At 38.6% G+C, this 27,412-nt stretch overlaps 1 protein-coding gene across 2 annotated transcripts in view; it reads right to left on the minus strand.

The window, feature by feature from the left end:
- Nucleotides 1–2,244: 2,244 nt before the first annotated feature.
- The window catches only part of LOC124643733 (putative fatty acyl-CoA reductase CG5065), a 38,961-nt gene continuing 13,793 nt past the window's right edge, over nucleotides 2,245–27,412 (minus strand). Inside the window, exons 2-14 of one of the 2 annotated variants that reach the window (XM_047182790.1) lie at nucleotides 25,814–25,815; nucleotides 13,286–13,486; nucleotides 12,618–12,775; nucleotides 11,532–11,622; nucleotides 10,966–11,111; nucleotides 8,975–9,084; nucleotides 7,550–7,633; nucleotides 7,167–7,275; nucleotides 6,432–6,508; nucleotides 5,851–6,013; nucleotides 5,179–5,329; nucleotides 4,522–4,628; nucleotides 2,245–3,889 (exon numbers count right to left, since the gene is read on the minus strand). In XM_047182790.1, the coding sequence (XP_047038746.1) occupies nucleotides 3,787–3,889; nucleotides 4,522–4,628; nucleotides 5,179–5,329; nucleotides 5,851–6,013; nucleotides 6,432–6,508; nucleotides 7,167–7,275; nucleotides 7,550–7,633; nucleotides 8,975–9,084; nucleotides 10,966–11,111; nucleotides 11,532–11,622; nucleotides 12,618–12,775; nucleotides 13,286–13,483 (1,497 nt within the window). In that variant the 5' untranslated portion in view covers nucleotides 13,484–13,486; nucleotides 25,814–25,815 and the 3' untranslated portion in view covers nucleotides 2,245–3,786. The remainder of the gene's footprint in view (nucleotides 3,890–4,521; nucleotides 4,629–5,178; nucleotides 5,330–5,850; nucleotides 6,014–6,431; nucleotides 6,509–7,166; nucleotides 7,276–7,549; nucleotides 7,634–8,974; nucleotides 9,085–10,965; nucleotides 11,112–11,531; nucleotides 11,623–12,617; nucleotides 12,776–13,285; nucleotides 13,487–25,813; nucleotides 25,816–27,412) is intronic. The other variant, XM_047182789.1, reaches the window with a different exon arrangement.

A 27,412-nucleotide genomic window follows, 5' to 3' on the forward strand; every position in this document is an offset into this window, starting at 1 on the left:
TAATAAAGTACATAAGGGATTATATAATAAAGTACATAAGGATGTATATAATAAAGTACATAAGAGGGTATATAATAAAGTACATAAGATAGTATATAATAAAGTACATAAGAGAGTACATAAGTATATAAGGGAGTATATAATAAAGTACATAAGTGATTATATAATAAAGTACATAAGGGAGTATATATATACTTCCCCTGCCGATTTCGGCTATGGTGACTGCTTTCAGTTATCATTGAGAGAAGAGCTAGGATGATCAGCTCTTCTATGCGCCCTTTGATGGCTGCAGTACCCTATTTTATGTGTAAACGTGCGCGAGCATTGGCTGCACGTTAGGATACCGTCCACGTAGTTATAATGAATGGCTACTGGTGTTTTAGCCTTAAGAGCATCACGCTTCGCATCCAGTGCGGATTTCCTTTGCTCTTCGAAATCTTTGATCGCATTTTTTAGTAGGCCTCTCCATTCAGGGCGGCAAATGGCTTTTGTCTCCCAGTTCTGAGGATCAATGTTGCACCTTTTCATGTGTCTTTTCTGAACATCCTTGAAGCGTAAGAACTGGCCACCTTGTTTCCGTCTGCCGTTCTGGAGTTCAGAAAAGAAGATGCGTTTGGCCACCCTATCATCATCCATGCGTAGAACATGACCGCACCATCTGAGCTGTCGCCGCATCAGGTACGCTTCTATGCCGCAGACATTCGCGCGTCGTAGCACTTCGGTATTTCTAATCCGATCCGACCACTTGATTTTCAGAATATCTCTTATGCACTTTAGATGAAATCGGTCCAGCGCCCGTATATGTTTCCGATAGAGGACCCATGTTTCAGCCGAGTATAAAAGATTTGGGTGGACTATGGCCTTGTAAACGGAGATTTTTGTCGAAAGCTTCAAATCATGTGTGTGTAAGACCTTGGCTCGTAATTTACCGAAAGCAGCTGATGCAGCGCCAATGCGATGGTTTATTTCGGTATCAAGGTCACACTTGGATGTAATTGTGCTGCCCAGATATTTGAAGGTATTCACTTGCTTCAGCTCAGTATCGCCAATGTTTACCTTGATAGGGTCTGTAGCTCCTTGAGAGTCGATTGCCATTACCTCAGTTTTCTTAACACTGATTTTTAGACCGAAACGACAACAGACTTCCTGAAGGTTAGTCATCAGGTTCTGGAGCTCTTGTGCAGCATAAGTGTGTATATAATAAAGTACATAAGAGAGTATACAATAAAGTTTATAAGAGAGTATATAATAAAGTACATAAGTGTGTATATAATAAAGTACATAAGAGAGTATATAATAAAGTTTATAAGAGAGTATATAATAAAGTACATAAGTGAGTATATATAAACTTTTTCTTCTTTTCTTTTACATTCTATTTAGTTTTTTTCTGTAATGTATGATCATAGTGTTAAAGATGTACCTTCATTGTATTTGATTTTTACTGTAAACGGGAGTCAAGGGTTCGAGCTGAAAACCAGCGCTTGGCAACCCCATTTGGGAAGCCTAAGCATAAGCTGACGCTCGAACCTTTTGCTTTCGGTATTATAGCCTCCATGTTAAGTTATTTTTTTCTGTTTGCTGTAATACTGGAAACAATAAACTTCTATTCTATTCTATTCAATTCTATTCTATTCTATTCTTATTTTTGCAGTCCCTTAAAAATATGTTAGGGGCTGATTTTACAATCATCAGCTAAGTAACTTCTATGTTTTTTTTAACGACGCCAAAAATCATCAAATGACCCCTCCCGCTGTGGGTTAGCAGCGGTGAGGGAGTGTCAGACTCTTACTGACTAAAAACCGTCGTATTCCGTCGTAGGCCTTTTATGTACCAGGGCCACGGTAACTCGGGCGAACAATCCCGCAGTCCCGGGTTAACTTCTATCTGAAGAATAAATATGGCGGTTTGACATATTTTCTATACAAAAGCTGACAAAACGTCAAACATATTCTTCAGAAAAGTTATCTGGCGATTCAATAATCGGCTTTTTATGTTATAAATTTATAGAGTGAAAATATAGGAAAATTCTTGTCAGAAGGTCCTGAGATGGGCTGCGGGTTGTTCGAAAGAGATACCGCGGCCCTGGTGCATAAAAGGCCTATGACGGAACACGACGGTTTGTAGTCAGTAAGCGTCTGACACTCCCTCACCGCTGCTAACCAACAGCGGGAGGGGTCATTTGATGATTTTGACGACGTTAAAAAAAAAAAAAGGTCCTGACATAAATTAAATAAAACACACCAATTATCTAATTTAATTTATTATAATTTGTGTTAACATTATTTATTACAATTTATACATGAGGTAAACAATTAAATACTAAGGACAATTTCATACACTGCAACTATTTAGTTGAGCAACAGTTACGCAAGAAAAACAATGTTTTAACAAAAAAAAGACACAACGGATAGGTCCTTTAATTATAGGTTAATTTTACTTAATAATTCATTCATTTTTAAATTTATAGGGCAAGAAGAAATAAAAAAGATACAGAAAGCAGATCAACCTACCCTACTAATCGAACATTAATCTTACACTATTGTGATAAGGTTGAAAATCTATTGAAGACATTTGACAAATTATTGAGATACGTTGACGTGCTTTCTGTACGGTAGACTGCACATCAGTGGTAACTGTCATGCACCTTAACTCAATAGTAGTAAGTACGATTTTCCTATAAAACTGTTACCACTGACCTGACGTTGACTGTACATATTCTTTTGAAAATTGACATTAGAGAAATACACATTTATTGACAGTAGGTCAAATTGTTACGTAAATGAATTTATTTTTTAAAATTAGTACAAAACTATGAGTATTATTAGGTAAATTACAAAATGGACTAAAAACTATGTTTTCTAGGTGGTTAAGAAACATTTTACACTCTGTCTTTGGTATATTAATGTTCCTTTATTATAAAACAAAATATTGTAGAAATTTTACTTGCCGAATTCCCGCGGTTTTATTCGCGTCCAGTGGGAACTACTGCCCGTACCGAGATAAAATATAGCCTATGTTACTCGGGAAGAGTGTCGCTTTCCAACAGTGAAAGAATTTTTTAAATCGATTTAGTGGTTTCGGAGCCTTTGGGGTACAAACAAACAAAACATTTTTCCTCTTTGTTATTTTACTTAGATAACAAAAATGTTTTATTTTTCTTTCTAGTAAAAAAACTATCATGGAATTCTTTGTAGCGGTGGTTAACTCCTAAAACAAGTATTATTATATACTGCCTATTTATCAATATTTGGAAATTGCTTGTCAACATAATTAAAAAAAGAACAGAATAATCTCCTTTGTAAGTATTAAAGTAAAGTTAAAGTATTTTATTTGTTGTTAGAATATAAGAAGAGCACATAAAATAAGGCTGTCTACACACATGGACACAATTCTCTCATAGAATCACCAACATTACTACTATTCATAATGTTTATAAGAAATAACTTTAACTAAGTAAGTAATGTATGACTCGAATGGGATTATTTTTGAGGCAGAAATAGCCTCTATAATAATATTTGATACTCATTAAATCACAATAATAACCAAGTATTAAAATAACCACACACTGCAGACAAAACAGTCGGCCGATAGTTGGCAAACATTTTTGAAGAAAATCTTGACTCCAATCAAAGTTCTCAGTCGGTCCGATACCGGCTAAATACCTGATCTTTGTAATGTGCGTACTACCATTCATCTTCATACTGATTTATGCTGATTACTGCCCAAACAAACTATCGGCCGACTAAAAGTTTGCCGTGTGTTGGTACTGTTAATTAAATTAGCTAATTATGAGCTTATCACAGAATAGAGCATGTTAAAATAGTAATAGATGAAATATGATACTAGTAGCCCAACCATGATCTGGACTGCCTTATCTAAGTAGTATAATCTGTGGACAAACAAAATTAATATTAATACTAAAATAGTTAACATCACATTTTTATATAAGGTCTCGTAAAATGCTGCTATCATTTGACCATCTTTGGCAGTCGTTACGGGTAGTCAGAAGCCAGAGTAGTTTTGAACTGACAACCGGGCCGGGAAGTATTGGGTTGCCCGGGTAATTGGGTTGAGGATGTCAGATAGGCAGTCGCTCCTCGTGGCACACTGGTACTCAGCTGTCACCAATTATACTCTACTCGACTCCAAAATAGGGTAGCTGCAACCGCTTAGAAGCGAGCTACATACATAATTGAGTAAAAGTTCAATTCCTGGGTCAGGCAGAATTCACTCCTTTGGTTAAGAAACTTTTACAAAGCATCTCCGACTCTGGAAGTTGGTGATTGATACACCCGTGCATCGGAGAGCACGTTAATGTCGGTCCTGCTTGTGATCTCTCTCCGGTGGTGTCGGATTGTCGTCCCATCGCGCTATGAGAGTGAAAGAATAGAGAGCGCACCTGTGGCCAAGCAAATACTTGGGTCTCCTTGCAGTCGCTATGTGTTACACAGCCCACTTGTACCTAGTATATTTTTTATTCTAAATAGAATTTAAAGGCGAGGGTATAATAGGTATACACACTGTGTCTGCAGTCTTCGTGCAGCGGGCAGGGTGGCAGGATCCTCCTTGCAGCAATACTCTCGTGCTCCACGGATGTAGTTGCGGATATAGCCGCTCCAGTCCATGTCCTGTAAGTAAGTAAATATATCAGTATTTGACTACGCCCATTTGTATCTTTTTATAAGAAGAGGCCTGTACCCTACAGTGTGAACAATGATTTGACTATGTAACCTGATTACATAGATGACCATCTATATCTTAAGCCAAAGGTTTTGGTTGCAAAATAAGTCCGTGATATCTATGTCATGAAGTTTCTGCTTATAAATTCATGTTAAGCTTTGAGTCCTGGCTGTCATTTGTTTTGGTAATCGCTTTGGGTAGTCGGCAGCCAGAAAGTGTTAAAACCAATTATAGTTATCACTAAGTAAAAGGTTGTTGTGGTCAATTAGGTAGTCACATCTATATGACACACTGGTACTTAGCCGCATCCAGTTAGTCTGGAAGCCATTAAAACAGCATAGATCCTCATCATCATATTATTATCAGCTAATTGCCGTCCACTGCTGACCATAGGCCGCTCCCGACGAACGCCAACCATTCCAGTCATGGGACACTTATAAGTAAATGGTCCAGATATTTCCCCAAAATCCTGTCATCAGTTAAAAACAATATATTTACCTTCATATCCGTATAGAAAGTCTCGTTATCGCTCTTAGATATCCGATGCTGCAGAGCCACGAAATTGTCATTCCTGAAGAACCATTCCTTCGTGGTGTAGTACTGCAGGACTTCGAGACCGTAGTTAATGCGTTTCTGGATTTTTATCATGCTGAAAAGTTATAGTATATAGTCTATATAGGTTAGTGAAGACGAAGTCTTTTCTGTGTGTTTTCAGTTTTGCATATAAGTTAATGCATAAATAGATAATGTAATTTGATTTCATTTAAAAATGATGTAGTGTAGTAATTAAATAGCGGCGCCACTGTTGCGTAACAATTTTGTTAGTTGTATGGTGTGTGCTTAGCTCTTTAACTAAAATAATTCTTTATATAAGTAATTATAAATAGATTTCATTCAGCTGAAGTAATGAAATCGAAATTAGTAGGTTCGATCAAAATCTTCTGTAATCACAATGGAATCTCATAAGGTGGAGTTAGGTCCAAATTGCACCAAAGCGGAGTGGATAACTTTTAAAAACAACCAATACAATATTTTCGCTTTCTGTATACCACTGTCAAGTACACAAGAACAAGATGTTTCAACAACGAAATTCTATGGGATATTTAAAAACTTCTCTACTGCGCTCTATTTTTACGTTAGTTAAGACCCTAGTTTTACACAAATACTTACAAAGTCTTCTTCCCCATCAAAAACATCAGCATATCGACCAGGTAAGCGGGTAACAGGTGAGTGAAGAACAACGCGAGCTGGTGAGCCAGACGGGAGCTCTTGGGTGAGCCGCCCGGGTACCACAGGCACACTGTGAAGGGGAACTCTTGCACGTGGACACGACCTGGTGGAAAGAGGGGTTTATTTTAATTATAAGGTTAAGCAACGCTTGGCGCGGTTGGTCACGCTGGTACTCAGTTGCACCCGGAGTGGAAAGCGACCCCGACATAGTTGGGAAATGACTCGGAAGATTGAGTGTGACAAAGACCCTTTTCCCTAGCTGAAAAACGAACAAATGACTCCCACCACTTTGTGTGATTCCACGTCAGAGGCCGTTTGGCGGATTTGAGATAACTCTGACACGAGGACTTGTTAGGTGATGAAATTGCAGGTTTCGCTCGATAACAAGAGAAGACTTTGTGTGAAATATAGGGGAAAGGCATTACTTGAAAGGCCTGTGCCAGCAGTGGAACAGAACTAATTATTAAATGCAACTGTCGTAGTATTCCAAGCAGGGTCTAAAAAAATAAAAAGAAACTTACCCATATCTAGCGCTTGTCCCCATGTAATGGGGTTGATTTCTGACTGAGTGACGTTCACAACATTAATCTGTTTAGGCCTGTAAGTAGAAAACACATAGGTTATTCTTATTCATATTCTCATCTATGATACCGGCTCGATATTGTTATATAGTGCTTAATGCAAAGTGCTTAGGTTCTATTCCATGGATAAATACACTATCTTGATTTCTATGGTTTCGACGTGAGCACCAATTTGTTTATAAAATAGAACTATCTTTGCCAAATATTACTTATTATCCAAGGGGCAATAGACTCCGGAATTACAGAGCCGATATGAAAAATTCTGTCACTGTTGAAAAGCTATATTATTCCTGAGTAGCATAGGCTATATGTTATCCCGATACAGGTACAAGTTCCTGCGGGACTCGGATGAAACCACTGGCAGAAATTAGTCCCAATACGACAATGGGTGGAACCAGTATCTAGTGGAAGATAGTCTAAATAAAATAAATTTTGAAGAGTACTTAAAAGACATCTATACTAATATTATAAAGCTGAAGTTTGTTTGTTTGTTTGAACGCGCTAATCTCAGGAACTACTGGTCCGATTTGAAAAATTCTTTCAGTGTTAGATAGCCCATTTATCGAGGAAGGCTATAGGCTACTTTTTACCCGTTCGTGGTTCGGGTTCGTGCAGAGGTTTCCACGGGATGCGGGTGAAACCGCGGGCAGAAGCTAGTAGATGATATGTTCTTACTGCTCAAGTCCTGTAAGATAGCCCAGTATGATGCAGGCGTTGACGGTGACATCGACCGGCACCACGTCCGCTGTATAGCTGTCGTTGCAGTGCATCGTGCGGATCACGCCTGCAGACACACAAACAAACATGATGATGATAATAGATGATAGCCTCAAGAATATGGAGGCAGAAAGATGAACTAAGATGCCATTAAGCATTCAACATCCTGGTATGGCACATCCTTAGCAGTTGTAACGGGTAGTCAGAAGCCAGTGTTTCTGACAAGTTGAACCAAAGGGGTATTGGGTTTCCCGAGTAACTGAGTTGAGGTTCAGATAGGGCAGTCGCTCCTTGTAAAGCTTTAGTACTCACCTACAGCGCGGTAGATAATGGTTACATACCTTTTCCAGCACCGACTAGTAGCCCCGTTGGTCCGTTGAGATTATCCACCCATCCTGGCAAGGGTTCCTTATACGCTGCGGCCACTGGAAAATAATATTAATTAAAATTAATTTGCTGTATTTATTAAGATTAGTTATTTAGGACTAGGTGTTTCTTCTTCAATTCTTCAGACCTATTTATATAAAGGTATTATAAAATACGCCTCTGTTTAATCAGAGCAAACACTTGCAATCATGACTTTTACAATCAGGTAACTTTTCACTAAAAAATATGAAATACCTATCATAATTGAAAAACGGTGGTTTTAATTATTTATATTACTAGCTTTCCGCCCGCGGCTTCGCCCGCGTGGAATTCGGTTCACCCCTCCCGCTGTGGGTTAGCAGCGGTGAGGGAGTGTCAGACTCTTACTGACTAAAATCGTCGTGTTCCGTCCTAGGCCTTTTATATACCAGGGCCGCGGTACCTCTTTCGAACAACCCGCAGCCGCGGCTGGCCCTGGCGCTACTGGGCCCCACTGATTTCAAAACAGACTAATTCGCGGCGAACCTTAACACCACGATACAGAAAAGCACAACGCCATCTATCGAGCTATCGGGAAGCTCGCGATTGAACAATGAGCTACAGGTTAAAGCGCGAGATATCATTGCACTTCTTACGTATCTTAAAAAAAACAACGTCACCACGTTTTAAAAAGCTATCATTCCACTTCTTATGTATTTTAAAAACACATCGTTACCACGTTTTAAAAACACCCAGCGCCATCTATCGCATACCTCAAGAACGAAATAACTTAACTAATACTTATACCAATTAGTAATTCGTTGAATTATAGTTAATTCAGGATAAGTAGATGTAAAAAAAACAGTTAAGACGATAAAACAAATCGTACGTCATCCCTCGGGAATTCCTCATTTTCGAGGATTCATTATCGTATCATTTAGCTTCTAAATTTATATGTTCATATTCGTTTGCAATATATGTATAAGTAGATGTAAAAAAAAACAGTTTAGACGATTAAACAAATTGTACATCATCCCTCGGGAATTCCTCATTTTCGGGGATTCATTATCGTATCATTTAGCTTCTAAAACATGTTTATATTCGTTTGCAATATATTACCTTGTTTTAAACGACACACAGCGCCATCTACAATCCATCCATCAAGCAAACAATATTTTTGTTTTCCCTCGGGAATATCTATTTTTTTCGGGATAAAAAGTACCCTATTATTTAATCCGGACTTCTAACTTTACGTCTGCAAAATTTCAAAGCAATCGGTTCAGTAGTTACGGCGTGAAAGCGGAACAAACAAACAAACAAACTCACTTTCCGATTTATAATATTAGTAAGGATTTGATTTCGGCGTGTAAATCCACCTTATTGATTTACTTCTAAAATTGCGTTTTAGTTCCACTACTCACCGATAGATGGCCGTGCGATGGCAATGGGGAACTTCCCCTCGTACTGTGATACCAGGTCTTCTGTGAGAGACTTGGTGTACGCATATGTATTCGGCTGGGGCTCGATTATCCTGGAAAACATAATGTCATGTTAATAATGTTGCAGTCAGGCCTACGTCCACACACACAACATAAACGACAGTTTTCTAAAAACTGTCTTTTACTGTGAATTTACACGTTTAATTTTGAAAGTAAATAGTTAGGTATATTAAGAAAAATGGACGTTTATGTTGTCAGTGTACCTACTTAAAGTGAATTTTCGAAGTTATTCTCAGGTCTATCAATAAACAGCGGGGCCCAGCAGGGCCAAGGCCTTCCGGGGCTGCGGGTTGTTCGAAAGAGATACCGCGGCCCTGGTACATAAAATGCCCATGACGGAACACGACGGTTTTTAGTCAGTAAGAGTCTGACACTGCCTCACTGCTGCTAACCCACAGCGGGAGGGGTCATTTGATGATTTTTGACGTCGTTATCAAAAAAAGGTCTATCAATAAATATACATATTTTACTTTAACTTTACATCAACATGGGCAACTAAGGCCCATAGCAAATACGATACATAAATAGTTAAAATTACAATACTTATAGGTAAACTAATACATATGAAACATAAAAAACAATACATAAATAATCAAATAAAATAATAACTATAAACTAATACATAGAAAAACACAATTTTGTCTATTTGTTGACACGAATAGGCGGTGTCGTGTTGCACTGCGCGGTGTCACGTAGCCTCCCGCGAAATCGCCGGAAAAAGATACCTTTCGGCCAAAACTGTTCTTGGAACATGTCGAGGCATATCTTCCAAAAAGACACCAATGACTTAAAAAGGTAAAGGAAAACCTTTTCATTAAGTCTGGCCTTGGCAAAAAGCTCGCTGTGCTGTGTACATCAAAAGGTATCGCGATCGGGAGCAAGAGACTTACAAATTTGCGGTTTGCTGATGACATCGTCCTTTTTGCGTCCACAGAGGAACTCCAACAAATGCTCCAAGATCTGAGCATGGCAAGCCGAGAGGTTGGACTTCAAATGAACATGACTAAGACACAGACAATGACCAACAGCACGAAACGTAGGGTCGAGGTAGACGGGCAAGCACTACATTATGTCGACAAATACATCTACTTGGGCCAGTCAGTCTCTTTCGAAAACAGGCAACAGCGAGAAATCGACCGCCGCATTGAGAACGCCTGGAAAAGCTACTAGTCCATGAAGCATTACATGAAAGGGGACCTTCCCCTTTCACTCAAGCGAAAGCCAGTCGACATGTGTATCTTACCCGTCCTAACCTACGGTGCACAAACTTGGTCTCTCACGGAGTGTCAAAAGTCCAAGTTCAAGGTTTGCCAAAGAGCAATGGAGCGTAGCATGCTAGGTATTAAACGAACAGACCGGATACGCAATACCGTTATACGCTACAAAACTGGAGTTTCCGATGTGGGCCAAAAAATAGCAAAGTTAAAATGGGACTGGGCTGGACACATCCAGATAGGTGGGCCAACATTGTCACCCAGTGAATACCACAAGACGGCCACCGCAGACGAGGTAAACCCCGCAAAAGATGGCGCGATGACCTGGACGCCTACAACCCTGATTGGTGGGAGGCATCAAAGGATCGACAGGTGTGGAGACGAAGTGGGAGGCCTTTGCTCAGCAGTGGGACAGTTCAGGCTAAAATAATAAATAAATCTGGCCTTAGTACAAAAACTTAAGCATCTGTTGAACACTTGTCTAAAAAAAGTGTGGCTGCAAAATGGACCTTATTTCAACGTCATAATCTGGCATTTTTTTAGGCAAGTTTTCAACAGATGTTTACAAGTTTTTGTGGTCAAGTCTGAAATCACCACTGCGCCTTGATAGTGATTTACGCTCAATCCTTCTCTGTTCAAAAACAGTTCTGTCCCCTACTGGAGGACTATAATTGATGCTGAATTTTACTATAAACTCACTTGGGCTGCAAATGCGTGAGAAGGTCATCGTCCATCCAGCTGACGCAGTGCATCACGTGTTCAGGCCTGTGCTTCGAGGGGTACAGCTTCTCTTCTAGCTCGGGTAACTCGCAGCGGCAGTATGAGGTGGACACGTGGATGAACGCCTGGAAAGATGACCAGTCCAGAATAAGTGAGATGTGTATAAGATGAGACCATGGACATTAATAAGCTGTGATATGGCTCACATTTTATGGAATCCGATAGATAGTACTAGCACATATGTAGAAAGAAAAATAATGTTTAATTTTGTGAATGAGTGACGTACATAAATTATGAAAAAATAAGATATTGTAAATTAAGAGGTTATATAAGAGGACACTGAAGGTAGTCATTTGCCTACCTTGTCTCAGACTCGGACTAGGTACTCTTGTCAGAAGGTGGCTACTATTGACTTCAGAATAGCCAAAATAATATTTAAGTTAAACACTTCTGAAGATGCGTGAGGTATCAAATAGCTAACTTCTGAATTGCAAAGTTATTTTTTGTGAATTGCTGTAAGGTAGAAGTTATTGAATTAGTGTTACCTCCAAATTCTTGACTCCCTCAGCCAGCTGCAAGACCTTCTTGGTTCCGACGGTGTTCATCTTCACAGCATCGCGGAGGAACATGTCGAATCTGAAACAAGTGATTAATACTTGATGAATAAACAATTATAGTAGAAAGAGAAGAAGAAGAGAAAAGAGAAAGGAGAAGAGAGAAAATAAAATTGTGAGACTCAATACATCAAATATGACAAATTCTGACGTCTAGAAATAATAGGCGGATTTTTTTGTTCATTCTGATAAGTACTTTTTCTAAAATACTTCTGGGGAGTTTGTTCCACCACTTCTTCTTCCCAGCAATAACACATAGGAAGTGGTGAAGGGTGGGCGTTTTGTCTTTTGTTTTCTGACGTTCGAAAAGTGCTGTTTTGCAGCCAAGTTTGAATAAAAGAATTTTGATTTTGAATACAACCACATAAAATCTTTGTTTAATTTAATAATGGGCTGACTTATTGTTAAGTGTTTCAATGGTTTCTCTTGTTTGATAGCAAGTTGTTTTAAAAATCAGCTTCACATGGCTACATCACCTATACACTGGCACTTGTGTATGTGCAAATGCTTGTGCACTATATGTCCACTATATGTCCTGCGCAGCTGGCCGACAACCCCCCTGGACACTACTAGTAGGTATTATTATGCATCGATAATATGTAATATAGACGAAGTTAGCCTAGCCGATTTAAAAAGTTTGTCATCATCAACCTAATGCCTTATCCCAACTTTATTTGGGGTCGGCGCAGCATGTTTTCTCCTTCCATACTCTTTCTTACATAGCTGATAAAACAGTTGAACTAAAGCAGTTAAAAACTGTAGGTCCCGGCTGTCATTGAACATCATTGGCAGTCGTTACGGGTATTCAGAAACAAGTAAGCCTGACACCAGTCTAACCAAGGGGTATTGGGTTGCCCGGGTAACTGGGTTGAGGAGGTCAGATAGGGCAGTCGCTTCTTGTAAAGCACTGGTACTCAGCTACATCCGGTTAGACTGGAAGCCGACCCCAACGTAGTTGGGAAAAAGGCTCGGAGGATGATGAACTCTTTCTTACATAGCTGATAAAGCAGTTATTACCTGACACAAGCAGCGCAGTGGAATATAACCTGCGCCTCACTCTGTATCAGGCACCGATCCTCGTCAGAAATGCCCAGGTCTTCAGAAAGAATGTCTCCGGGTATCACATGGAGTTTGTCGAAGATTTTCGGGTTTTCTGCTTTTAGCCGATCGAAGATCTGGAAGTGGTGGGATTTTGTTAGAATACATTTTTTTTTACAAGAAAGGGAAGATTTTTGTGAATGTTTGAAATAAATTAAATATATAGAGGTACCTATATTAACTTACTTGGTTGATTAAACTCTTGACACCAGTTATTTACTTTAAAAAATGTTTTACAAATACATGACATAAAAATTGTAGCGTGAAGACAGTTACGTAAGAAATACAGTTATCGGCACGGATATTAAACTCTCGGCGGAAGAGTGGGGATCGCTTTGCGCATAAGGCAATAAACCAATAAATCGCTTCTGCGCAGGTGAAGGTTCAATATCCGTGCCGATAACTATGCCTACCTAAGTATTTATTCTCAAATGGTTTGGTACTGTACGCATTTTTGCACACTTTAAACATAATTTAAATATCCTATTTTCATAAAAAAAATATTTTCCAAATCATTCGTTAAACATTTATAAAGAAAATAACTTTTTAGAGAATAGTTCCGCTACTCGCTACTAGATGGCGCTTACCTTAAAACTCAGCAAGTCGTCCAATCGCTCCTTACTGGAGTGTCCTTTCTTCGGCCTCATGAGCAAGTACATCTTCTTCACATCTGGGCAGCTTCTCAGCATCTTCTCCACCATGACTTTGCCCATAAAACCCGTGGCTCCGGTGATGAAGAGCGTTTTCCCTGCATAGTACTCTGCGACGCTCACAGAGGGCGCCATTTTCTGTGGAACAAAGAAATACCACATTGAAATATTTAATTTTAATGTTTGAAACGAATAAATAAGAAATAGGTTATTATATCTGCAATTAAGTACGAGAAAAACTGTTGTTATATTCTTTAAATACGTTACGTTATAATAAAGAACGTCATATTTTTTAGATTTGTAAAATGTTCGGAATTAATAAATGTTACAACGATATAAATATATTAACAAAATAAAGACGACTTTGCATCTGTTAATGTTTACTAGAAAACACTAGTTCTTTATAGTATATTCATTCATACAAAATATTACAATATAGAAAGTCTAATTTGTATCAACACAAACAAAATTATTTCCTAAACAAAGATGGCCGTGAAATAAACGCACATTAGTTCCAAATTCACTCACGTGGCGCTAGTAGTACTCCCTTTCGTGTGTCGAAAACGTAACTTCTTATACATTTCGTTAACTTAAAATATTTCGCAAATCTTTAATTGACGACTTTATATTTTGGTGGTGACCTTGCTCAAGAATGCGTTGGAGGGACCACGGAGTTTTATAAACGTTGTGTTCAAGCGAAACGTGATTTTTCACATGTCAATTCTTGGTAGATATATTAATATTATAAAGGCATCGTAGAAGGATTTGAATGGAACCCGGTAGTAATACAAGGTGTTGATTTGCATTTGTGCCATAGTTCAGGAGGAGGACATACAATACGTAAATACTCGATTGGAATTACAGTAGATGGGAAATAACTAATATGCACTGCTTTTTTTGTCATTGTAATGTCGTGGTATTTCTGAAGTAATCCAATTTTATGAATGAAATTTATGAGTGATCGTAGCGTATGCTTTGTGTTTACGTTTGTGTGAGGGTGCAGCACGGTTTTAACGCCAGTAACATACGCGCCAAGTTTAAATAAGGCTAGACGACATTTACGGAATTCCGAAAAAAAAATAAAGAAAAAAAAATACTTACCAATTTTTTTATTGATTTGGGTCGAGAATCATTAGCATAATTACCTCCTTGAATATGGCACGGATGCAAATCAACAGCTTGTATAACTTATAAGTACATACATACATTAGAATATAATACAGTAGAATTATTAGTGCATCGGAGAGCACGTAAATGTCGGTCCTGCGCCTGATCTCTTTCCGGTCGTGTCGGATTGCCGTCCCATCGGGCTATGAGAGTGAAGGAATAGTGAGTGCACTTGTGTCTGCGCAAATGCTCGTGCACTATAATATGTCCTGCCCAGCTGGCTGATCTCCTTAAATGAGAAGAGCCGCCGTGGCCGAAATCGGCCGTGGACGCCATTATTATTAGAATATTAGTCTTACTTGTTTGTACCTACATATCTAAATATCTATGTATATAATAGTATATCTTCTGTCACCAAATTTAGCCACCTTCCCGTGGGAACTACTCCGCACATCTGAATAAAAAATCTTCCCCAATAAATGGGCTATTTAACACTGAAATAAATTTTCAAATAGGTCCAGTAGTTCATAAGATTATCACGTTGAAACAAACAAAGGCTACAGCTTTATAATATTAGTAAGATTTACATAAATATTTGAATAAACAAGGCACCTCATATAATATTACTCTAATTTAATTTAGGGCTGATTTTTCAATCGCCAGATAACTACTATCTGAGGAATATTTTTAACGTTTTGACAGCTTTTATATGGAAAATATGTCAAACCGCCATATTTATTCCTCAGATAGAAGTTAACTGATGGTTGAAAAATCAGCCCTTAGACTTTCAAATATTGACACAGTTTATTATCTAGTAGTAGATATAATCTTACCTATTATTATTATAGATGCGAAAGTCCGTTTGTCTGTCCGGTTATCAAGCTAAAATTACTGCAACGATTTTAATGATATGGAACACAGGTACCTACATAGTGCTCTAGTCTTGGTAAGACTGGTTGTCAGACTTTCTGGCTTCTGACTACCCGTGACTTTCTGGCGACTGCCAAAGACTTACTAAGTCCTACTCAACAATAGTTATTTTCACTAGTAATTATTATCTAGTTCCATTAAGAAAACAGGTGTAATTAATACATATTTAGCAAATCCTATCCAGTTTGAATAATTAGGTTTCTGTCGCCGCTAAATGGCTTAAGAGCTTCGAACTTAATTGCATAATTGTGACAATATTTTTAATGACTACTTACTTACTTTCTTTTAAAATGAAGCCAGGTTTTTCTAAATTTACTTTTTGTCTTACGTTGTATTAAAAATCAATTAAGGAACAAACATTTTTTTACCTACGACTATTGGAGACTATAGTATACTTCTACGCATAGTAATATAATGAAGAGGAAACATAATTGTGTTTGTACCCTAAAAGCTTTGAAACTACTGAACCGTTTTGAAAAATTCTTTCACTTTTGGAAAGCTACACTCTCCCCGAGTAACATAGGCTATATTTTATCCCGATACGGGCAGTAGTTCCCACGGGACGCGGGTGAAATCGCGAGGGTATTTCCTTAGTCCAACGTTTATCTTGCTGACGAAAGTGATCACTAATTAAATTATTCTTACTGTTATAACCCTCCAAATACAGCCTAAGGTTATAGTTACAAGTTTGGATTAATTATCGTTTAATTAGTTTACAAACGGATTTATTTCGACACCCATTAGGTACGCAAACATAGCCTTCAAATTTTAATGCGTGTCACACTTCCTATCGAATATAAATCGCTTATTTAAGCAGTTTTTAGTCGTCGATTTCGTGCACGAAGTTTATTTATAGTCTACGCATATTTTTTAGGTTTCTTTGTTATCTAGATAAGCATAAAAATTGACTAATGAACCTGCTTATAGACACTACGAACTTATAGTCGGTCAATGTTTTAAGGCTCGTAAATCAGTATGAAGGTGAATGGTAGTACGCACATTACAAAGATCAGGTTCGGATTCGCCGGTATCAGACCGACTGAAAACTTTGATTGGATTCAAGATTTTCTTTTAAAATATTTTTCGCCAACAAATAGGTAAGTTGATACAATCAAACAAAAGATGTGATTCTTTTGTAGATATAACTTGAAAAATATAGGTCTTTGCCTATTAAATCTATTGTAACCGGTCATTCGCCATGGGGGAATTTGGGAATAGGTACTATTCCTGGTAATATAATATAAGTTATTCCTAAATCGGTCCGGAATTGTGCGAAATTAATTTTATTCTAATCGCGCAACTTTTTAGATATTATGAAGGAATAGATGGATATTTTTCCTATTTCATGCAAAAGCTACCGAATGAATTTAAATAAAAATTGTATGGAATATAGCTTAGTATTTCAGAATAACTACTTTTAATCGTAACAGCTACTTTTTATCCTTGCTCGGAAAGAAGTTTCCCCAGAAATGCGAGTCAAACTGCGAGAATTACAAATAACCGTCTCTTTGACAAAATCGCCGAATCTACAAAACATTTGCCCTCAAGACTGACATAATACACTTAAAGACATATATAGACAATGACACAAAACATTATAACATAGACATTTGTATGTTCGTCACGCCGTAACCTTGGCAACGCACCCGGCGTCACTCGCGATGCATACAAACAGTCAGCCGGGAAGTAAATATAATTTAGATGCATTGAATTCAACATTGGATCATTTGTTTTGGTGGTTTTGATACGCAAAATATTCACAAAACATAATAAATATGGTGTCCAAGCTAATTGTCGGCTACGGAGATCAGCCAGCTGCGCAGGACATATTATAGCGCACGAGCATTTGCTTGGACACAGGTGCACTCACTATTCCTTCACTCTCATAACCCGATGGGACGGCAATCCGACACGACCGGAAAGAGATCAGGCGTAGGACCGACATTTATGCTCTCTGATTGACTTTACTAATATTATTAAGTTGAGGAGTTTGTTTGAAAGCACTAATCTCAGGATCTACCTACTGGTTTGTTTTGAAAGATTCTTTGGGTGTATGATAGCCCACTTATCAAGGAAGGATATAGGCTACTTGTTTTCTTGTTGCATGAAATCGGTTTCTTTTCTCGTTAAGTTGTAACAACGACGAGACCCCTTTTTCCCAAAATAACTTTGTTTCTTCGCGATTTAACGCCTCACGCATGTTTATTTTGTAGTAGTTTTCTCCATAATTTTATCTTATTTATCAGAAATGCAGAAATATTTGTCACGAACTGCAATATTCTATAAGACCTCGTTATAACTTACATAACAGTTTAACTAAGTACCTCTGTATCAAGTGATTCTTGTGACATCATAGACAATGGGATTGCATGACGGTTCGTGATGGTTTTTATGTCTCTATTATTGAAGTATTAATTAGACCATTGTTTAAAGAAATAATCTGGTTATTATTTGTTATTGGAAGAACTCCTGGATAAGTCAAAGACGCGTGGAAAATTGATCATAAGGTTAAGCAACGCTTGGCGCTGCCAGTCCATCGATTGGTGAATTGTCGTGATGAGATCTTTCGTGTGCCGAAAGCCACGATAAATTGGTGGTCCCGGCTGAGCACTTGAACATATTTGGCAGTCTTTACGGATACAGAAACCAGAAAGCCTGGCAACCAATTATGCCAAGGGGTATCGTGTTGCCTGGGTAACTGGGTTGAGGAGGTCAGATATACAGTCGCTCCATGTGGCACAGGCACACTGGTACTCAGCTACATCCAGAAGCAACTGCCTATCTGACCTCATCAACCCAGTTACCCGGGCAACCCAATATCCCTTGATAAGGTTGTCAGACTTACTGGCTTCTGACTACCCGTAACGACCGCCAAAGATGTTCAATGACAGCCGGGACCTACAGTTTATCGTGCCCTCCGAAACATGGACGCTCCTAATATAGTAGAAGTTGTAGAAGAATACTCCTACACGAAATTAAACTGTTACTAAGTAAAGATTAGGTATATAAAAGAATTTTAATAGGTACCTAAGTATATCGAAGAAGGTGATATATGGAATGGTTTAGTATGCAAATTTTTATCGGACCACTAGGAGGCAACGACTTATTGGGAGAACTGGTTCTGTTAAAATATAAAGTCTAGGGCTCGTCACTAGGTAACACGTGTCCAAAGTCTACACGTGTCAGTCAATAAGTTAAAGGTTAAGCTGATACCGAGGTCCGTAAATGGATGGGTGACCGACCATTTTTGTCAGTTCCGGCTATTTTTTGTTGATGTATGAAGAAAAGTTAAATTTTTTAGGGTTCTATAGTTTAAAAATGTTATCCTATTATTAAGATTTCGCTGTTTATTTTTCACCAGGCTGTATATCATGAAACATGTAGTAAGACAGTTGAAAATTTCACAGATGATGATGTATTATTGTTGCCGCTATTACAACAAATACTGAAAACTTGAAAAAAATAATTTAGGGGACTCCGATAGAACAAACATGATTTTTCGGTCGCTATATAGGTAGATATCATCTGCCTAGCCTTTTCCCAACTATGTCGGGGTCGGCTTCCAGTCTAACCGGATGCAGCTGAGTACCAGTGTGCCATAAGCCAGTGTAACCGGGCCTAGGTGAGTCCTAGGTGAGTCTGTATCAGACTTACTGACGTCTGACTACCCGTAACGACTGCCAAAGATGTTCAAATGACAGCCGCTTTATATTTAGATATTTTATGGAGTCCTACATTTTTTTTCTTGTTCTTACTGACAATGCATTTTCCTATTATCTACTGGTGTACATTGTATGACGTTAAATACAAAAACAAATAAGTATGGCGTCCATTTATATATTTACAAAACACTTCACGTGAACATCTGTAGACATATTGTCTATTTGTACAGAGACTTGGTAGAAGATATTTAAATATATAATATGTACATTTATCTAAATCCCTTACTTCTTTAGTATACTAGCCGTTTTTCCGCGGTTTGACCCGCGTCCCGTAGGACTACTTTCCTTACTGGGATAAAATATATGTTACTCGGGAAGAGTTTAGCTTTCCAAAATTGAAAGATTTTTTCTACACCAAACCATTGCAGCCGAACGTGAGGATAATGGCGCACAAAGATAACCTGAACCCGCTTTTTTGAAGTCGGTTAAAAAGATGCAGCACGTGAATCTAATGAATGTTCTTAATCTCAAGAATGACCCATACCGAATTGATACCTACAGGTTTTTCTCGGGTCAATCAAGATGATAAAAAACTTCTGTTATAAATTGACTAAATGTGCAGTTAGTAATATTAATTTGTTCTAGTTCCAAAGGGTCAATGACATTTAAATCTGGCATCATTTGTTTTTGTATTTAACTATTCAAATACTGCCTGTTGCCCACGGTTTTAACCACATCCCGCATGAACAATTTTCCGTATCCGTACCCGAATAAAATAGAGCCTTACCCAGAGATAGTCTAGCTACCGAACAGTGTTTTTTTTTTCAGATCGATTCATTAAAGGCTTCGCGGATTAGTTAACAACTAATCCGCGCACCTTGATAAAAATAACCAAAAGCTCTCCTCGAAAAGAGGGCTCTCTAACACTCCAAGAATTATACAAATCAGTAGAACAGTTCCATAGATTACGGCATTCAACCAAACAGATGCGCACTTCATCATCAAATCGTTTAAGTATTAAGGAAAACCCCTGATCATTAAATTGCAACGTAGTTTTTTTTAGGTGATCATTCCTGTAAGAAGTCATAAAAGTAAGATTCCACCGGTGTGACACTATGACTCACACAAATGTATCTTCTGGTGTACTCGCTCTAGCAAACAGTAACATATTGCGTGCGAACATTTCTAAAATGTTCGCGAAATTGCAACCTTTGTGGGCGAACAAATGCTAGGGTTAGAAAGATGATATTTTGTGCCTCATTATAGTAATACGTAATATTTAAAACCTAATAAAAACTACTTTTTCAAATCAAACTTTAAAAAGAACTTTTCCCTATTGTGGTCCGAATCGATCCATTATAAAATGTTCATTGGGGCGTTTTGGACCGCGGTCCGAACCACTTATGGTCCGAAACGATTAACTAGCCCTAGGTACTCCGACCTACGCATTTTTTTTCGCGAACTTTGAGGTGGAATCTCTTTAAGATTCATTATAAGTAGATCTATGCGTAGGCTTAAAGTACCCGCACACTGAAAACTTTAAGTCAGTCAATAGTTTGTTTGGGCTCATAAATCAGTATGAAGATGAATGGTAGTACGCACATTACAAAGATCAGGTATTTAGCCGGTATCAGACCGACTGAAAACTTTGATTGGAATCAAGATTTTTGCCAACCTCTTGTCAACTGACAGGCGACTATTAAGTCTGTAGTGTGTATGCGGGTACTTTAGATAACACGAGCGCTCATGAATGACAGAATTAATCAAAATGACATGTCATTTCATATAATAGCGCATCTTGGAGTTAAATGGCGTTTAGTCATGGGAAATATCTAGGTTAATTTCCATATGTATGTGATGTACAGACGGTCTTTTACGGGGATTATTACTGACTAGCTGATATCTTGGACACCAATGACTGTGTTTCGGATGGCACGTTAAACTGTAGGTCCCGGCAGTTATTGAACATCCTTGGCAGTCGTTACGGGTAGTCAGAAGCCAGTAAGTCTGACACCAGTCTAACCAAGGGGTATTGGGTTGCCCGGGTAACTGGGTTGAGGAGGTCAGGTAGCCAGTCGCTCCTTGTAAAACACTGGTACTCAGCTACATTCGGTTAGACTGGAAGCCGATCCCAACAAAGGTGGGGGCTCGGAGGGTGATGATGATTACTGACTAGATGTTTTACTCGTGTCTCGTGGAAACTACTTCCTGTAACTGGATTAAATATAGTTTATTTTGCTTAGGGATATAGTAGCTTTAGAATAATGAAAGAATTTTTGAAATTGGTTCTATAGTTTCGGAGATTTTAGGGTCTACGTAAAGATTTTTTTTTTTCTTTTTTATAATATTAGTGTAATCTTTACAAAGTGATGATGATGATGATGTCCTCCTAGACGATTATCGGCTAGCGCGGCTGTTCTCATGTAAGGAGATTAGCCAGCTGCGCAGGACATATTATACATAGTGCACGAGCATTTGCTTGGACACAGGTGCACTCACTATTCCTTAACTCTCATAGCCCGATGGGACGGTAATCCTACACCACCGGAGAGAGGCTTTACAAAGTACTGTCACAATAAGATAGATGAAGCCGTAATATAGTATATCCCTAGGAATATAGAGGTAAGTACCTAATTATATTACTAGATTTCGTTCAGTGCTATAAATATATTATGGTGTATCCCAAAAAAATACTACAGACAGATACGCAGATACGCACAAATAATTGATAGGTATAAGGAAGCAGTTTTATTTTAACAGGCCCGGAACCAAATATAAAAAAATATTATGTGTCGTAAAAATATAATTTACACATGGCTTTAAAAGCCAATTACATAAATCAAAGAATACTTTGTGATACATAACTTTGTATTAAAAGATTTTTTTATTTTATATAAGGCCGTGCGTCCTATCCTGTTTATAAATGACAGCATCATGTTAGCAAAGAATATGATAAATCTAATATTCTATTATCATCATCTGCCCAGCCTTCTCTTTCGTAGGGTGCAGCCGAGTACCAGTGTGCCACATGGAGCGACTGCCTATCTGACCTCCTCAACCCAGTTCCCCGGGCAACCCAATACCCCTTGGTAGAACTGGTGTCAGACTTAGGTACTGACTACCCGTAACGACTGCACAAAGATGTTCAAATGACAGCTGACACCTGTCAATTTACACGCCCACTTACAAAAAAACCGTTTTCAAATCCATTACCTGTTTGCCAAATCCGAATTCGTCAAGCCGTTTTATAGTATTATGTAACTAATATACAAGACTACAAACTTCGGAGGAGGGAAAGATAGCTGAGATGCCATAAGGAAGGTAGGTCAGGCGCCTTCTTGAAGCTCAAGCAACGTACGGTAGGCGTGATGAGTTACTAGAACTAACGGGACGTTCGGGTTCCTTGTCAAATCAAAACCAATCTGTCAAAGATTGGTTTTAATGGTGATTTTATTTTAAAAGTAATGGGTTTGTTACATAGAAGGCGTATAAGGGTGGAGTTATGAGTAGTAACGTTCCTCGTCCCCCGAACACCCGCATGTTGTCGCGCTACTTTCTTAGGAGATTTTGCGTTATGACATCTCCGCTAGTCATTTTGTTCTCCATGGTACGAACATACGTACATACGTACATTTCTATTGTGAAGCACACATAAGTAGGTATGACTGAACTTATAAATTGCTTAACCAATTACACAATGTGGTGATTAAAAAGAATTTACGCTCGGCCTTTGGTTTCGCGCGAAATTTCTCAATGGACTTACTCAAATATTAACGAACATTTGTACATCAGATTCGTGCTAATTCATAAATTAAACAATGCGGATTTTTTTTTGTACACATTCTTAGTAGATTCGAGGTTAATATCTTCCTCATTTCATCATATGTTTAGCTTTTTTCATGGCTAAGTTCTGGTCGGCTACTTAGATGCAGCTGAGTACCAGGGTTTTACAAGGAGCGACTGCCTATCTGATCTCCTCAACCCAGTTACCCGGGCAGCCCAATACCCTTAGCTAAGACTGGTTGTGAGACTTACTGGCTTCTGACTACCCGTAACGACAGCCAAAGATGTTCAAATGACAGCCGGGACCTATTTTCGAAAATTGCCTTGACCGCGCCAATCGTTGCTTAACATTATGATCGATCCATGTAGCTGTAACTTAGCTATGAGGACCTCCTATATAATCTAGATCTATTCTTCTATACTAATATAATATGATTAAAAAAAAAAGTTTGTACCCTAAAGGCACCGAAACTACCGAACCGATTTGATAAATTCTTCCACTGTTGGGGCGCTACACTCTTCCCGAGTAACATAGGCTATATTTTTATCCCGGTACGGGCAGTAGTTCCCACGGGACGCGGATGAATAAAAGCGAATAGGTTATAAAGAAAAATAAAAAAAAACACAAAAACACGGAACTATTTAGAATACCATGTTATTTTTATAGTTTGCTCACAAATTAATCAACAGATATGTATATAGATTCAATATCTAATCTCAATACAATGGATAGTTTGGTTGTACCAATCCACAATAGGTACCTAAGAAGAGTTCCGCAAAGGTAAGGTCATCACATAGCAAAGATGACCTTGAAACCGAAAGGTCAAGGTCAAATCGATTGATATGTTACGAATGGTTAAAGCTTCGGAATCGAGTTATTAATCGAGAATGTAAATTATTTAATTCTGCGGTTGTGGTGTTAAGGAATCGGGGATTTTTCGTAGAATACCTGTGTTAGAACTATTCATAAGTAGTTATTTTTTATTATGAAATTGTAGATAAATTTTGGCTTTTTCGGGAAATTCAAAATCCCCAAACTGTCTGTGGAGAATTTGCGTGAAATATTAAGATTTTACAAGCTTTGTTTAATTGGTTTGAAGCTTTTTTTCAAATCAGGCCAATTATTTCTTAGATTATTGCGTTCAAACAAACAAACTCCTTAGTATTATATTACATATTAGTATACTTATATAATCAACATTTTGAAAAAAATTTACTATCATGGAATGTTTTCTAAAATAAGAATTTTATGAAAATTCTAAACATATAGGTCCCAAGCTGTTCTCCGCCTTCCTACAAAAACTTAAACATCTGTTGAACACTTGTCTAAAAAAAGTATGGATGCAAAACGGACCTTATATCAACCTCACAATCTGTAATTTTTAGACAAGTGTTCAACAGACGTTTAAAAGTTTTTGTGGTACGACGGTCAGAGTTTCTATGACAGTCGAGCTATAAAAACAATTGAATCCGTGTCCCAAAGCTAGTCATAGTCGGCCATTGACCTGACACAAAACTATCTACTTACTAACAATAATTCATATGTATGTCAGAACATCTGACATCAAATATTATGCGCGAACATGCATCGATGGTGCAAGCATCATTAAACCATGGAATTATATGCCACCCACCGAGGAAGGAGATTACAGAGATGCCATAAGAAAGGTAGGTCGAAAAACGTCGGTAACGACAAAATCGTTTTGGCCTAGTGGGCAAAGAACCAACCTCTCAAGTATGAGGGCGCGGGTTCGATTCCAGGCAAGTACCAATGCAACTTTTCTAAGTTTGTATGTACTTTCTAAGTATATATTAGACACCAATGACTGTGTTTCGGATGGCACGTTAAACTGTAGGTCCCGGCTGTCATTGAACATCCTTGGCACTCGTTACGGAAGACAGTAAGTCTGACACCAGTCTAACCAAGAGGTATTGGGTTTCCTGGGTAACTGGGTTGAGGAGGTCAGGCAGGGCAGTCGCTTCTTGTAAAGCACTGGTACTCAGCTACATCCGGTTAGACTGGAAGCCGACCCCAACTTAGTTGGGAAAAAGGCTCGGTGGATGATGCATAAGAAAGGTAGGTCAGACGCCTTCTTGTAGGTCAGTAACCATGGACTTCTTCTTCTTCTTTCGTGTCGATGACATGTTTTATAGTGAGACTACACTTTGTCAGCCCAGTATGCCGCCACAGCGAGAGCACGGAAGGATGCGCTCATTAGGTCCTCTCGCGAGCAAGTTTCAGGGCACAGTGGACATGCGATGAGGTGGGACATGGACCATGGACTTTCTTGCCCGTTCTTTGAACTTAGACTCCAAAACGTTTATTCAAATTAGAATGATAAATACAGCACTTTTCGAACGTCAAAAACAAAAGACAGCCCCTAAAACGATCCCCTTTCGCCATAGGAAGTTACTCTTGAAATGGGTAACTGGAATCAAACTTATTTACCTATATTTTTCACGGAAAAAGCCCTAAATGAAATAAAATGATTGACTTCGACTCTTGACTTTGAGGTCAAGTTGCGTACAATAGGCGTGATCAGTTACTAGAACTAACGAGACATTCGGGTTCCTTGTCAAATCAAAATCAATCTATCAAAATTTGGTCTTGATCACAGCGGAAGGGAATAACGGCTATGCCATAAGGAAGGTAGGTCAGGCGCCTTCTTGTAGCTCAAGCAACGTACGGTAGGCGTGATGAGTTACTAGAATTAACGAGACATTCGGGCTCCTTGGCAAATCAAAACAATCGAAGATTGGTCTTGATTGATTGGTGACAATAACGGTAGGGTTCTTAAGAAGGCGCGTAAGGGCGGATCTAGTAACATTCCTCGTCCCCCGAACACCCGCATGTTGTCGCGCTACTTTCTTAGGAGATTGCTAGTCATTTTGTTCTCCATGATGGCACTCATAGTGATAGTTTATACTTATGCAATAGTATAAAAACTTCGATGTTGGTACAGCTTTCGTCAAATTATTTTACCGCTTGTGGAAGCAAAGCATAAAAAAGGATGTAGAAAAGAACAAGCTGCTTATAAGGTCTCACTAAAATAGATGGATATAGAAATCATTCAGACCACCAAATATACAAATCATCGTCATCTCCCGAGCCTTCTCCCAACTATGTTGGGGTCGGCTTCCAGTCTAACCAGATGCAGCTGAGTACCAGTGTGCCACAAGGAGCGACTGCTTATGTGACCTCCTTAACCCAGTTACCCGGTCAATCCGTTAGCCCTTGGTAAGACTGGTTAACACTTTCTGGCTTCTGACTACCCGTAACGACTCCCAAAGATGTTCAAATGACAGCCTACATACTTGCATATTATATTGTACATATATGTAATAATAATCATTATCTGTTGGAAAAATTCAAATCATGATTCCAGCCATACATAGGTGCATCTATAAGTATGTTCGTACCTACCTCAACAGCTAATATACTATTAATGAACTTATTAATTAATATGCACTTATCAAGATTTTCCATATCCGTCTCGTCTTATGTCATGTTTCTTTATGTAAAGGTTTTTTTTTAACGACGTCAAAAATCATCAAATGACTCCTCCCGCTGTGGTTTAGCAGCGGTGAGGGAGTGTCAGACTCTTACTGACTAAAAACCGTCGTGTTCCGTCGTAGGCCGCGTATGTACCAGGGCCGCGGTAACTCGCGCGAACAATCCCGCAGCCATGTAGAGTGCCTCGTGACTCGTGGCTCAGTAACAGCCACAGAGGTCGATCGAGCGGAGGATAAATAACATGTGGGTGGTCCTTGGATAGGTGACCGATGTCAAAACGAGTTCCTCCGTGTTTTAGAGGGCATGTTAAATTGGTGGGTACTGGTTGTCATTTGGACATTTTCGGCAGTTGTTACGGGTAGTCAAAAGTTGGCATTCTGACAACCAGTCTTACTAATAGTCCTAGGTAGATGAGATCACATAGGCACTCATTTAATGTGGAACACTGGTACTCAGCTGCATACGGTTAGACTGGAAGCCGACCCCAACATTGTTGGGAAAAGGCTCGAGAGATGATGATGTTTGAATCTAAATAAGGAAGTTGCTATAGTAGGATTCTTACTCAAATCAATATGCACTTAATTATATCTTAGGATCAATAAAACTGGTCTCACGCCCCCATTACAATAATTTTATGTGAATAGGAACGAGCGAGAAAAAATACATCTTTTGTCTCACGTATCGTGTGTGAGATCTATTATATCATCTTTAGATATAGACCTATGATTAATTAATTAAATGGCGTAAGACCTAAGAAAAACTTCAGTATGAGGTAACACATAGGTTAAGCTGCACTGTTATCTCAGGTCAGGTTGAAGATAGGTTACCATTTTCATTTGTTTATTGAATTTAAAGTATTAAGGCCGTCGTTACTGATAGTCTGGTGGCCCCAGTTCCCCTTTGGTGGTCTGACAACCACCAAAGGGGAACTGGGGCTCGATTCTCCTAATTTTACTTAAGCGACATACGATTCACGTTCGACTCGATTCGACTGAGATCCAATCCCGACTCGATTACGATTGAAGCGTATGTGGCATTCCGCTATTTTTTCTTTGAAATAAACGTTTT

Source organism: Helicoverpa zea, chromosome 28 (assembly GCF_022581195.2).
Source record: "Helicoverpa zea isolate HzStark_Cry1AcR chromosome 28, ilHelZeax1.1, whole genome shotgun sequence".
NCBI lineage: Eukaryota > Metazoa > Arthropoda > Insecta > Lepidoptera > Noctuidae > Helicoverpa > Helicoverpa zea.